This window comes from Rhinoraja longicauda, chromosome 2, assembly GCF_053455715.1.
Source record: "Rhinoraja longicauda isolate Sanriku21f chromosome 2, sRhiLon1.1, whole genome shotgun sequence".
Lineage (NCBI taxonomy): Eukaryota > Metazoa > Chordata > Chondrichthyes > Rajiformes > Arhynchobatidae > Rhinoraja > Rhinoraja longicauda.
The window spans coordinates 112,527,495-112,542,230 of NC_135954.1; the positions used below are offsets into that span (position 1 = coordinate 112,527,495).

Here is a 14,736-nt window from a genome sequence, read left to right on the forward strand (position 1 = left end):
CTCCTACTCCCTCAAATTCCAGACAAATGAAACATTAATCAACGGCCGCAACACTATGTATAAGAGTCAGGAAGTCATGTTGTAGCTTCATAAAACTTTGGTTAGGCTGCACTTGGAGTATTGCGCACAGTTCTGGTCGCCTCATTACAGGAAAGATGTGGAGACTTTGGAGAGGGTGTAGAAGAGGTTTACCCAAATTCTACCTGGATTAGAGGGTATTAGCTATAAAGAGAAGTTGGACATCTTGGATTGTTTTCTCTGCAGCATCGGTGGTTGAGGGGAGACCAGAGAGGTTTATAATATTAAAAGAGGTATATTGAAGGTTTAATCTGGCAAATGAAGGTAACATGTGTAATGACACAACAAGGAAGGCAAAAATGGCTATGAATTAGAATAAAGGAGAATCCCCAAATCTTTCTGTAAATACATTAGAAGCAAGAAGGTAACTGAGGAAGGAAAGGTCTCTCCAGGGATCAGATGGCTAATCTGTGTGTAAAGCCTGGGGATATGAGCAATATCTTAAATGAATACTTCTCTTCGGTACGCACCAAGGAGAAGGACATGGAAGCTGTAGAGGTAAGGGAGGGGTATACCGATATTCTACAGCACATCTGTACCGGGAAGGAGGAAATGCTAGAAATACGCAGCCCATTAGGATGGATAAGTAGCCAGAGCCAGATGGGATCCATCCCAGGATGCCAAGGGAAGCAAGGGAGGAGATTGCTGGGACTCTGATGAACATTTGTGTATCTTCCTTCGCCACAGGTGAGGTAACAGAAGACTGAAGAAAAGCTAATGCTGTCCCGTTGATCAAAAAAGGCAGCGGGAATAATCCTGAAAACCACAAGCCAGTAAGGCTTGGATAAGCAGCAGCAAAATTGTTGGAAAAGATTCTGAGGGACAAGATTTATATTCACTTAGAAAGGCAGGGATAGATGAAGAGAGTCATATGGTTTTGTCCAGGGAAGATGTCTGAGTATTTTTTTGAGGTAGTAATAATGAGATTGCTGAAGGCAGGACAGTAAAATGTTGACTATATGGACTTTGATAAGGTTTTTGATAATGTTGGTATGGTGGACTGTTCCAATGCCATTACTGTATGGTTTGGGAACAGCTCCATCCAAGACACGAAAAATTGCAGACTTGGACACAGCCCAGATCATCATGCAAACCAACCTTCCTTCTATTGACTCCATCTACACTTCACACTGCCAAGGCAAGGCCACCAGCATAATTAAAGACACGTCTCACCATGGACAGTCGCTCTTCTCCCTCCTCACATCAGGCAAGAGGTACAGAGGTTTGAAAACGCACACCACCTTCAGGAACAGTTTCTTCACAACTGGTATCAGGCAACTTAACCATACTATCAACAACTAGAGAGTGGTCCTAATGTCATCTACCTTTTGGAGACCTGCGGACTATCTTTAGTTGGACTTTATTGGACTGTATCTTTGGATGGCTTGTGGATGGCTTGACCTGTACACTGTGGATGGCTTGATTTAATCATGTCCAGTCTTTCCATTGACTGGATAGCACACCACACAAAAAGCTTTTCACTGTACCTCAGTACAAATGACAATAAACTAAACGAACTATACGGATTTTAATAAGGTTTTGTCAAGGTTGCCGAAGTAGACTGCACAAGGGATCCGAGGTGTGTTGGTAAATTAAGTCCGACACTGCCTAGGTGATAGGAAGCAGACGGTAGTGGTGGCGTGGTGATTTTTTTACTGGAAATCTATATCAAGCGCTGTAAGGCAGGGATTACTGCTAAGACCAGTTATTTGTAATATATGTGAACAATATAGACCATGTGCAGGCACATGGGCAGTTTAAGTTGGCATAATTTCTGCCACAGATATTGTGAGCCACGGGGCCTGTATCTGCACTGCACTGTACTATGTTGTAGGTGTGGAGCAAGAATTCCTGGAGTGTCTAGGCAATGGTTTTCTGAATAGTACGTCTAGGAACCAACTAGAAAGCAAGCCATCCGTGACTAGGTATTGTGTAATAAGAAAAGATTAATTAGCAATCTTGTTGTGCAAGGCTCCTTGGGGAGGAGTGATCATGATACGATCCAATTCTTGATTATGATGGAGAATGCAGTGATTGATTCAAAGACTGGAATCTGAATCAAGGGAAATGTCAAAGCAACTGCAGGGTGAGCTATCAGGGTATGCAAATCATTGGAAACCATTATTTATAGTTTAGTCTAGTGTTACCTGTACCGATGTACATTGAGAAGCATTTGTTGCATGCTGACCAGTTAGCAGAAAGACTATACATGATTATAATGGAGCCATCCACTGTGTATAGAAATAAGAAATACTGCTGCTATTGGAGTAGAGGTTTAAATGAGTGGAGCGATTGCAATGTGTGATTGCAGATCTACTTCTGGGACCAGCACGCAGAGAGTCGTCTGGCTTGGGTGCCATCTTGGAAAGATATGGAGTGATAGTATGTAGGTTAATTGGCTGGGTAAATGTAAAAATTGTCCCTAGTGGGTGTAGGATAGTGTTAATGTACGGGGATCACTGGGCGGCACGGACTTGGAGGGCCGAAAAGGCCTGTTTCCGGCTGTATGTATATGATATGATATGATATGATATGATATGAATTGTTCATATGATATGATATGAACAATTGCAAATGTTTAAGAAACACATGGATAAACGACAACAATTGGTCATTCCTACCCGGCATAAAACAAAAACTGGAAGGAAGACTCAACCATGGCAAAATAAAGAAAGTTATGTATAATACTAGATTCAAGGAAAAGATACAGAAATTAACTTGAAAATGCAACAAACCAGAAAGGAAAGGAAGCAGTTTAGAACTTATCAAAGGAAAACCAATGGGAGGAGGAGGTGGGGGTGGAAGGAGAGATAAACAACATGAGGGTAAGCTTGCAGGGAACACAAAAACTGGTTTAAAAGCCTAGAGATGTGTGGGGGAAAAAAGAAAGATTAGTTAAGACAAATTAGTTAAGACAAAAAAAACAGTCAAGAGCAGAAATCTATAACTGGGAGAAAAAAAGACAAATTGAACAGATACTCCAGTTCTGCCTAGATCGAGTGAAAGGGAGGAATTAAGAAAAATAAAACTGGGAGCGAAATGAATGGAATCGAAGGCCAAAATATCCCCAGGGTACAATTATCTGCAACCCATAGCCCTAGAAATACTGGATGTTTTGGTGGTTATTTTTCAGCATTCTGGATCAATCCTCATCGATTGGCAAGTTGCCAATGTAACGCCCACTATTTATACAAAATTGAGCGAGAGAGAGAAAACGAGGAACTACTTTCCAGTCAGCCTGACATCCATAGTGGAGACAATGCTGGACTTCTATTATTAAAGATTTATTAGAGTTTTTGGAAAGTACTTGCAGATTAGTTAAAATCCAGCACAAATTTATGAAAGGGAAATAAAGCACGACTAATTTACTGACAAATATCTCAAGATGTAACTAGTAAATGAATAGGGAAGGACCATTGCGTGTATTTGGAAATTCCAAAGGCTTTCAAAAGAGCTGGCATGAGAGAAGATTGACACAAAAAGCTGGAGTAACTCAGCATCTCTGGAGAAAAAGAATAGGTGACATTTTGGGTCGAGACCCTTCTTCAGACTCAGTTTGGAATTGGGGGCAATATATTGATACTAAGAGAACTGGTTGGCATATAAGAAGCAAAGAGAAGGAATAAACAGAATGAGATTGCAGGCAGTAACTAGTGGGACACCACAGGACTCCAGCTATTGACAATATATATTTCATGATTTAGCTGAGGAAATTAAATGTAGTATCTCCAAATTTGTGAATTAAATGAAGCCGGGTGGGGGTGTGAGGTGCAAAGAAGATGCAGCGAGGCGTCTGAGCGATTGAGACAGATTCGGTGAGCAGCAAATCCATGCCAGATGTAGTATAATGTGGATAAACCCTCTTTAATGGCAATTACAGAAAGCCAATAGATTTGGAATGGAGCTGGTGCAATGAGACCTGGGTATCCTTGCATGCCAGTCAATGAAAGTCAGCATGCAGGGAAAGTCTAGAATTCAGAGTCACAGGTGATGTGATATGGGGATAGGCCATATAGCACTGAGATGAGGAGAATTTTTTTCAAACACAAGTGTAATGAACCTGCAGAGTTCTCTACCACAGGAGGTGGCAGAGGCCCAAAATTATTAAATATATTCAATAAGGGGTTCTTATGGTAAAGAAATCAAGGCATGTGGGGAGAAAGTAGCAATAGGGTCAGGATTTGGAGAATCAATCATGATCAGTTCGAATGATTCAGCAGGCTCAAAGGGCCGAATGGCCTACTCTTGCTCCAATTTTCTGTTCTAGCTATCACATGCAGGGAATCAAGATGATTGAAGGGCAGAGAGTGAGATCTCAGAAAATAAGCCGACACAGTCATACAGCACAAAATAGACCTATCAGCCAACTTGTCCATTCTAATCAGGATGTCCATCTAAGCCAGTCCATTTACACATGTTTGATCCATATCCCTTTAAACCCTTTCCTATCCAGGTAGCTGTTCAAATGTCCTTTAAATATTGTTATTGCACCTGCTGCAACCACTTTCTCTGGCAACTCCTTCGATATACCCACCACCCTCTGTGTGAAAGTTGCCCCTCACATTCACTGTGCTGGTATGACTTCCCAATGTGCAGCACCTCACATTTTTCTGAACTGAAAGGTATTTGCCACGACTCGCCCGACTTACCAAACTGAAACATGGATCTGCAAATCTGCACCATTGGCTCAACATGCAGCAGGATATTGATCGATTGGTCAGGTGGGCTGAGGAATGGTTGATGGAATTTAATACAGAGAAATGCGAGGTGTTGCATTTTGGGAAGCCTAACATGGGCAGGACCTACACAGTGAGTGGAAGGGCTCTGGGGAGTGTTATAGAGCAGAGGAATCTAGGAGTGCAGGTGCATGTTTCCTTGAAGGTGGAGTCGCAGGTAGATAGGGTGGTCAAAAAGGCGTGTGGCACATTGGCCTTCATCAGTCAGAGTATTGAGTATAGAAGTTGGGAGATCATGTTGCAGACGATGGTGAGGCTGCATTTAGAGTATTGTGTTCAGTTCTGGGCACCATGTTATAGGAAAGATGTCAAGCTGAAAAGAGTACAGAGAAGATTTACGAGGATGTTGCCAGGGCTAGAGGGTCTGAACTATAGGGAGAGGATGAGTAGGCCGGGACTATTCCTTCGAGTACAGGAGGATGAGGAGTGATCTTATTAAGGTGTATAAAATCATGAGAGGAATAGTTTGGGTAGATGCATAGAGTCTCTTGCTCCGAGAAGGTGAATCGAGGACCAGAGGACATAGGTTTAAGGTGAAGGGGAAAAGACTTAATAGGAATCTGAAGGGTAACTTTTTCACACAAAATGTGGTGGGTGTATGGAACAAGCTGCCAGAGGAGGTAGTTGAGGCAGGGACTATCCCAACATTTAAGAAACAATTAGATACATGGATAGGACAGGTTTGGAGGGATATGGACCAATTGCGGGGAGGTGGGACTAATGTAGCTGAGACATGTTGGCCGGTGTGGGCAAGTAGGGCCAAAGGGCCTGTTTCCACACTGCATCACTCTATGATTCATCTACTGTAGGTACGATTCATCTACTGTAGGTGTGGACTCCTATATATCGGTGAGACCAAGCGCAGGCTCGGCGATCATTTTGCGCACGGTGGCACAGCGGTAGAGTTGCAGCATCAGATACCCGGGTTCGATCCCAACTACGGGTGTTGTCCGTACAGAGTTTGTACGTTCTCTCCGTACCCTGCGTAGGTTTTCGCCGAGATCTTCGGTTTCCTCCCATACTCCAAAGACGTACAGGTATGTAGTTAAATTGGCTTGGTAAATGTAAAAAGACCACAGTGAAATTCTTTGCTTGCATACCCAATGTATTTGTATACATTAGGTATGCAAGCAATGAATTTTACTGTGCCTAGTCACATGTGAAAATAAAGAATTCCATTCCATTCCAAATTGGCTTGGTAAATGTAAAAACTGTGTGTTGGATAGTGTTGATATGCGGGGATCGCTGGTCGGCGTGGACATGGTGGGTCAAAGGTTTGAATCTCTAAACTGAACTAAACCTCTGCTCAGTCCGCCTAAACCTATCTGATCTCCTGGTTGCTAAACACTAACTCCCCCTCACATTCCCACACTGACCTGGGCCTCCTCCATTGTCAGAGTGAACCCAGCGCAAACTGGAGGAATAGCACCTCATATTTTGCTTGGGCAACTGACACCCCAGCGGTATGAATCCTTGCTTTCCCTCTCCCTTCATCCCTCCCCCTTCCCAGTTTCTGACCAGTCTGACTGTCCCTGATTACATTTTATCTCTGTTTGCTTTGTTGTTAGCTTCTCCCAGCAAACAATGATCTATTCTACATTTTCTTTGATGTCTTCCATATCTCTGTATCTCCCCCTTCCATCCCCGGACTCTCAGTCTGAAGAAGGGTCTTGACCTGAAAAGTCGCCCATTCCTTCTCTCCAGAGATGCTGCCTGTCCCGCTGAGTTACTCCCGCATTTTGGGTCTATCTTCGCTCTATGACTCTATGCCTGCAAATGATTCAGCCCATAAATTATGAAGGATGGAGACATCTTCTGTTAGCTGTGTCTACCAACATTGTCAGCCAGATGTGGTAGGACTACACAGCTGCAATCTGATCCACAAGTTGCAAGATTAATTAGTTTTGTCTAGTGCGTGTTGTTTAGCATGCCACAAGTGCTGCATTGTAATTTCATTAGGTCAGCTTCTCACTTTTAGTTACAGAGGAAAAATACAAATGGCTGGAATAACTCAGTGGGTCAGGCAGAGAAGGGTCCCAACCCGAAACGTCACCTATCCACATTCACCAGTGAACGCAGTCTGACTCGCTGAGTTACTCCAGCATTTTCTGCCTATCCTTGGTAAAGCAGCATTTGTAGTTCCTTGTTTCTTCACTTTTAGTTACGTCTAGTGGTGGCCTGGTATCCCCTTCTACACTCCTTATTGAACCAGGATTGATCCCCTGGTTCAATAATGTCAGGATTATTCATTCAATGAGATTGCAGGTTGTGGAAGTGACTGTTTTGGCTGCTGCAGTATTGCTGCCTGTGGAAACTCACTTCAGCAAAAGTAATATGCATTTAGGAAAATGCACAGAGTAATGGCTTCGATGTTGTTTGGATTGCCTTGAGGTTATGAACAGTACTAAACAGATGCACGTTTACAAGAACAGAACAGATGAGAAATGAGCCAACTAATGCATCAGCAGAAAGCACAAAATAAATATTTTCAGAAGCAGAGGTTTATCAGTATGTCTGGAAGAGAGCAGAGTTGGTGATGAACGGATAGGGACAGCTAGGCAGTAAAAAGCTTTTTTTTGTGAATATTCCCCCCGGCAAAAAATCCTTCTGGCCCCACAGGAGCCGGCAAATCCATCCCACCAGGCTTCCAAACATATGCTGATTGCTCGTAGCCTGCAGAGGCCCTGATTAGTTTGTTGTTACATTTTTAAGGTTCCAAGCAAGAGATCCTCACCTTTCTAATAAATGCTCGGCGGATGTTTTTATCTTCGAAGTTTGATGCACTGAATTCTTCATTGTCGTAATAAGATGGAGGGACATCATCATGATAGCCAGGGCTTCCCGAGCCAACTGTAAGGAAGGAAATAAACTCCTTACCACCAGATGGCAGAACAACGTGAAAGTATACTGCTGAGAATGACACTAGCAATATTGAATGTACAGACACCAAGAATGTATTAAGAGTTTTTTGTATGGCTTTTATATTGTACGAGAAAAGGGTGGATCCGTTGGGCCCAAACTCCTCTCCTGCATTGATCTAGCACCCTCCCCTCCCCCACTCCCCACCCATTCTGCCCCCTTCCCCTTCCCCCCCACCCCCCCCCCCCCCCCCCACTCATCCACTCCATCCCCCCTCAACCCCCCATGGTAAACAGTTTTGAACTACATCCCATACAGGGTACAGGGCAGCATTTAGTTAAACATTAGACACGGATATTGTGTGGCCGAAGAAACATAACATAGGAAGTGGCTATTGAGCTCATCATGTCCAGAGGGTTCTTTAATGTTTGCCTATTAAAATTAAAAAGCAAAGCCCCATCTTGTGAACTTTAAAGGTTTATTACAACTACTATTGCATTTATGCCTCTGTTCACAAGCTAAGAGTTCCGTATCCACCAACAGCTTTGTCCAACCTTTATACCAACTTCCATCCTACACATTTGGGACATCATTTGTTACTTTGCTTTTACGAAATCTTCGCCACATACCATTTACACCTGCAGATTCAGGGACAGTTTCTTCCCAGCTGTTATCAGGCAACCAAATCATCCTACCACAGCCAGAGAGCTGTCCCGAACTACTATCTTCCTCATTGGTGACCCTCAGATTATCCTTGGTTGGACTTTGCTGGCTTTACCTTGCACTAAACGTTATTCCCTTATCATGAAGCTATATACAGCAAATGGCTCGATTGTAATCATGTGTTGTCTTTCCACTGACTGGATCGCACACAACAAAAAGCTTTTCACTGTACACGTGACAATAAACTAAACTAAATTTATTAATGTCTTTCAAAAGTAAAACTTCATTATATTCTCGAGATTACTGCCTCAAATTCTCTCTACTGCAGGCTAACTGCCTGTCGCCAGATTTATCGCTTTGCTCAAATATAAAAAGGAGCACAATTCTTCAAGCTTCCAATAGTATTCCCATTTCTACGAATTAAGACTGAATCCACAATTTACAACCTAGAAACCCATACAAATTAAGCGGTTTTTGCATTGTTAGTTTTTTTAACACCTTTTAATATTTTATCCAGTTTTTCCACCCACTTCTCCACTTAAAACTAATAGCTTTCTCTCATGAAGATCCATTACCCACTTTGTACTAAGCCATACTCTATATCCCAAAAAGAATCCTCCCTTCTCCTGCGATTTTCCGCATGCAAACATTTATATTTCTTCTAACAAAGATAAATTGATCCATCACAATGAGCCAACATTTGTTTGCAGCAAACTAGAGGCTACAGACTGCACACCGCAAGAATGCAGATCGCAGTTAAAATCCCAAGTAAAAAGGAAAGTGAAAGGAGAAGTAAAATGACTGAAACATTTGAAAGGTGGTAACTCTTACCATTTGCATGGATCATGGGAGGTGGTGGCATGGGGGGCTGCTGGAATGGTGCCTGTGGATATACCGGTTGTGGTGGCTCTCCAAATGATCCTTGTAGCATGCCAGGCTGCCCATAGGCCAATGGTGGAAGGGGTGGCTGACCATAACCTGCTACTGGGTACGGAGGCTGGCCATAATTAGCCGGAGGAAAACCAGGCTGCCCGTAGTTAGCTGGAGGAAAAGCGGGTTGCCCATATGGTGGAGGCTGTTGTGGAAAGTGTTCGTTTCCGAAAGACATCTCGTTATGTGGATGTGGAGGCTGCTGTGGATCTCCTGAGACCAGATATGCCTTCTCCTGGGACATCATCAACAACACCAATCTTTAACCTTCACCTACAAAGCGAGAAGAAGAGTCCAATTACTTCATTAGTGAAGACAACAATCAATACGACAAACACAAAGTGCTGGAGGAACTCATCAGGTTAAGTGACATCTATGGAGGGAATAGATAGGCAACATTTTGGGTCAGGTCCCTTCTTCTCACCCAACCCAAAATGTCATTTGGTCATTCCCTCCACAGATGCTGCCTGACCCACTGAATTCCTCCAGCACTTTGTATTTTGCTCAAAATGCCAGCAGCTGCAATTCCTTGTGTCCACAATTTTATACTTAGCTTGGAGCAATCATTGGAAAACCGACAGAAAGTATTGCTACGTCAACAATCTGTATCAAAATTATAGGATTATGAATAAAAGGCAAACATTCAAATACCGGCTTTCAGTACAAATATTGTCACTATTGCATGTTAATTCATGATGGCAAAACAGAAGTCGATTTTTTTTCTCTATTAAAATTAAGACACGAGAACTTCAGTTTGATCATAAACCATTGTCTTCCTGCTTCCTGCAAATTTAAAATATTCAGGTTTAAAAACGCAGCCTCAGATTCATTCAGACTGAAGAAGGGTCTCGACCCGAAACGTCACTCATTCCTTCTCTCCAGAGATGCTACCTGACCCGTGAGTTACTCCAGCATTTTGTGCCTACCTTTGATTTTAACCAGCATCTGCAGGTTTTTTTTCCTACCTATTTAAACATTTCCTATCCATGTACATGTTCAAATGTTTTTTTAAACCAATTGTTCCTGCCCCTATCGCCTCTTTTGGTGGCTTCATTCATAGATCCGCAATTCTTGCACCTTCGATTACCTTTAATCACATTCTTCCAAAAGTATGGTGACCAGAACTGCAAATAGTACTCTAGGTGCAGTCTCGCCAACAATAACATGACGCCATAACTTTTATACTCAGTGCCTTGGCCGATGAAGCAAACCTGCCTTAATGCCTTCTTCACTACCCAATGTACCCATGCTCCATTTTCAGAGAACTATGGACTTGTTATCCCAAGGTCTCATTGTTCAGTATCAACATTCAGTATCCAGTCACCAACTTTCCGAAATGCGTTTCAATCGTGCTGGTCCACGTTAATTCCACCAGTCGTCCCTTTGCCCACTTTCCGAGTTGATCAATATCCTGTTGCAACCTTAGACAACCTTCTCCGCTACCCACAATACAATGTTGGTATTCCCTGCAAACTTGTCCATCATGCCACTTACATTCTCTTGCACATCATTAAAACAGATGACAAGCCATAGTGAACGCAGCACCGATCCCTGCGGCACAGCACTGGGCACAGGCCTCCAGGCTGAATATCAACCCTCCACCACTCTGCCTGGAACGACCGAGACAATTTTGGATGCAATTGGCTGGCTCACCCTAGATCCCACATGACCTAATCTTCCAAACCAGCCTACTCTGCAGGGCCTTGCCAAAGGCCTTGCTGTAGTCCATGTTGACAATGTCTCAATTTAACCCTCATCAATCCCTTTATGATACGATACAATAGAACTTTATTTATCTCAGCAGGGAAATTGATCTGCCAACAGTCATAAAAAAAACATGAAACATGAAATTAAAGTGACGAGTGGAAAGGCTTGGGGGATGTGCAAAGATTGGAGAGTGGGGGGGAGGGGAGTCAATCTCAGTCTAGCCCACGACAGAAGGGGGAGGAGTTGTAAAGTTTGATAGCCACAGGGAAGAAGGATCGCCTGTGGCATTCTGACCTGCATCTCGGTGGAACCAGTCTGTTGCTGAGGTGCTCCTCAGGTTGACCAGTGTGTCATGGAGGGGGGAGCTGTGTTGTCCAGGATGCTCCGCAGTTTTAGGAGCATCCTCCCCTCCAAGACCACCTCCCATGAATCCAACTCCGCCCCCAGGACGGAGCCAGCCTTCCTAGTGAGTTTGTTGATCCTATTGACGTCCGCAGCCTTCGCCCTGCTAGCCCAGCACACGGCAGCGAAGAATATGGCACTGGCTTCTACCAATTGGTAGAACATCTGCAGCGTCTTACTGCAGACATTGAAGGAGCAGAGGCTTCTCAAAAAGTACAGCCGGCTTTGTCCCTTCTTGTTAGGCTTGTATTCACTGGAGTTTAGAAGGATGAGAGGGGATCTAATAGAAACATATAAAATTATATATATAATTATATATATATATATATATATGGACAAGCTAGATGCAGGAAAAATGTTCCCAATGTTGGGCGAGTCCAGAACCAGGGGCCACAGTCTTAGAATAAAGGGGAGGCCATTTAAAACTGAGGCGAGAAAAAACTTTTTCACCCAGAGAGTTGTGAATTTGTGGCATTCTCTGCCAGAGGGCAGTGGAAGCCAAATCACTGGATGAATTTAAGAGAGTTAGATAGAGCTCTAGGGGCTAGTGGAATCAAGGGATATGGAGAAGGCAGGCACGGGTTATTGATTGGGGACGATCAGCCATGATCACAATGAATGGTGGTGCTGGCTCGAAGGGCCGAATGACCTCCTCCTGCATCTATTTTATATGTTTCTATGTTTGTACAGGGCCTCAGTGCTCCTGGACCAGTCCAGTTCACTGTCCAGGTACACTTCAAGGTATTTGTACTCCCAAGTAAACTGCACATCCACACCATTGATGGAGACAGGGGACAGGGGTGTTCCTCTCCTCCTAAAGTCCACCACCAAGTCTTGTTGGTGTTGAGCTGTAATTGACATGTCTGTATTCAGCTTCCCTCCCCTCACTGATACAGCCCACAATTGCAGAGTCATCTGAAAACTTCTGCAGGTGGCAGGAAGCGGAGTTATAACTGAAGTTTGAGGTGTAGATGGTGAACAGGAAGGGAGAGAAGACCGTCCCCAGTGCGGCGCCTGTGTTGCTCACCACCATGTCCAAGACACAGCCTGACATATTGTGGTCGTCCAGTCAGGTAGTTGGTGATCCAGGACACCAATGAAGCAGTCACCGACATCTTCATCAGTTTGCTCCCTAGCAGTGCAGGCCGGATGGTGTTAAAAGTACTAGAAAAGTAAAAAAACATGACTTTCACAATGCTTCCCGGCTTATCCATGTGAGCATAGGAACGACGGAGCAGGTGGACGATGGCGTCCTCAACCCCCATCTTTGTTTGGTGAGCGAACTGCAGGGTGTCCAGGTAGGGTTTAACCAGGGGTCGCAGATGAGTGAGCACCAGCCTCTCCAGGAACTTCATGATGTGTGAAGTCAGCGTCACGGGTCTGTAGTCATTGGGGGAACTGGGGCATGTCCTCTTTGGTACAGGAACAAGGCAGGATGTCTTCATCACAGGATCCATCTCCAGGCTCAGGTTGAAGACATGCCACCTTCTGTAGTCATTTTCTCAAAAGAAACTAAAATCAAATTTGAGAGATACGATTTCCCAGACACAGAGCCACAATGATTCGCTCCAATCAGTCCGTACATTTCTGAATGCAAATATGTCATCTGCCAAGCCAAGTGCAGGCCTTTTTTCATTAGGGCAAAACCTCTGCTGTAACCACAGTGGTTATTCGGCATAAAACAAAGCCTGCGTTTTACCAGGAATATTAATTAAAGAACTGTGCCCAATGTAAGCATCACGGAACTGCCAATTCAGATAGACATAGCATCGGTGAAAAAAGTATCCATGTCATCGATGTTTTCGTTCTCTCTCAGACTATGTGGAAAATAAATGATGCAGACACCAATTAAACACTCTAATCTGCAGTTTATCAGTTCAAAGAGTCACATGAATGGATAATACTCATGGAACAATGGGTCACGTGTGAACCTCATAGGTCTTCGCTTCCTGCCATAAACATGTTCATTTATTCTGCTCTGCCCTGCAGTGTTTCAATAAATTAGAGAACGTCAGTGGTTAACATGAAGCATCGCGCATGAGCAAATCTGCAGTACAAGTCATTCAACAGTTTCGATGAAAGTGCACAACAGCCTCGAAATTTCTGGGGAAATTTGGAAGGCAATTCATGGCAGAAGTAACAAGAATGTATGTACCGGTTATATAACCGAACAATTAAATTCTTACTTCCTGCAGGTTTACAGGCACATTAGATGCCTGGATTAAATAATAAATATACTGAGTGAACTGGACCATGAAAGGGCAAAAACCAAAGTACAAAGAGCATCTCATATTTGGGTAGCTTACAAACCCAACGGTATCAACATTGAATTATCCAATTTCAAATAATATCCCCCCTCCCTTTGGCCTGCCCCCCACCCACCACACATTTCTCCCACCATCTCCTCCAAATCAGACTGCTCCTTTCCACTAGTCCATATGCTCATCTCCCTAGTACAAAAACCCCATTTCCCTTTTATCTCCTCGCCCCCCCTGTCCACTTCACCCATATCCCTCCCTCTGGCTTTACATTTCACCCCTACTCTTTGACATCCATTTCATCTCTAGCCTTTGCCCCTTACTCCGCCCATCTGCAAAGCACCTCCTCCCCCCCCCCCACTTCACCTGCATCTACAAAGCCAGGTTTTGCCCCTCCCTCGCCTCTTTTTTCCAGCTTTCTCAACCCCCACCCCCCCGACTCGGAGGAAGGTCCCAACCCGAAATGTTGTCACTTCATTCCTTCCATAGATGCAGCCTGACACCATATTCCTCCAGCACTTTGTGTTTTGTTCAAGACACCAACACGTGAAGTCTCGTATATCTCCATGGCAACACCATGTTGAATACCTGTTGTCTTGACAACCTTAATGTCAGGTCCTCATTTCAGTTAAAAAAAACATTATATCACGCTCAAGAGCCCATTAAATTGACAGCCTAAAAACCTGGGAGATTTTTCACTGGCTGGCAGGCCTGGCTGCTGGCAGGCTTTGCCCGACAATAGGATTGATTCTGCCAACCATATCTCCCCACACCCTTGCCACTCTGTCTGAGGTTGCTAGTTAAAGTGAAAACCAACGTATTGCTGTTAAAATTGCACTATTTAATACAACAACATCACTTGAGATGTTAACTCTGCAACAACATGTGGAGAACAGATAAAGTCGCCGCAGGTTGTTGGGGAAGTTATCACTTCACCATTAAACAACTCTTGCAGCCTCACAGAAAGTCAAGAACTTGTTGTATTTGATGATAAACTCAGTGCAAGTATAACCCTGTAAAAAAAAATCTTTTAATAACACGATTTCACAACCTCTTGTGGAAGAACATTGCTCCCCATAATGTTAATAGTTAAAGATTTACTA

The 14,736-nt window shown here is 43.7% G+C and overlaps 1 protein-coding gene across 2 annotated transcripts in view; it reads right to left on the reverse strand.

The window, feature by feature from the left end:
- Positions 1-14,736, reverse strand: part of grinaa (glutamate receptor, ionotropic, N-methyl D-aspartate-associated protein 1a (glutamate binding)) — a 49,551-nt gene that overhangs the window by 12,894 nt on the left and 21,921 nt on the right. For both annotated transcript variants that reach the window (XM_078426063.1, XM_078426072.1), the window contains exons 2-3: positions 9,168-9,539; positions 7,549-7,664 (exon numbers count right to left, since the gene is read on the reverse strand). In XM_078426063.1, coding sequence (XP_078282189.1) covers positions 7,549-7,664; positions 9,168-9,513 — 462 coding nt within the window. In that variant the 5' untranslated portion in view covers positions 9,514-9,539. The remainder of the gene's footprint in view (positions 1-7,548; positions 7,665-9,167; positions 9,540-14,736) is intronic.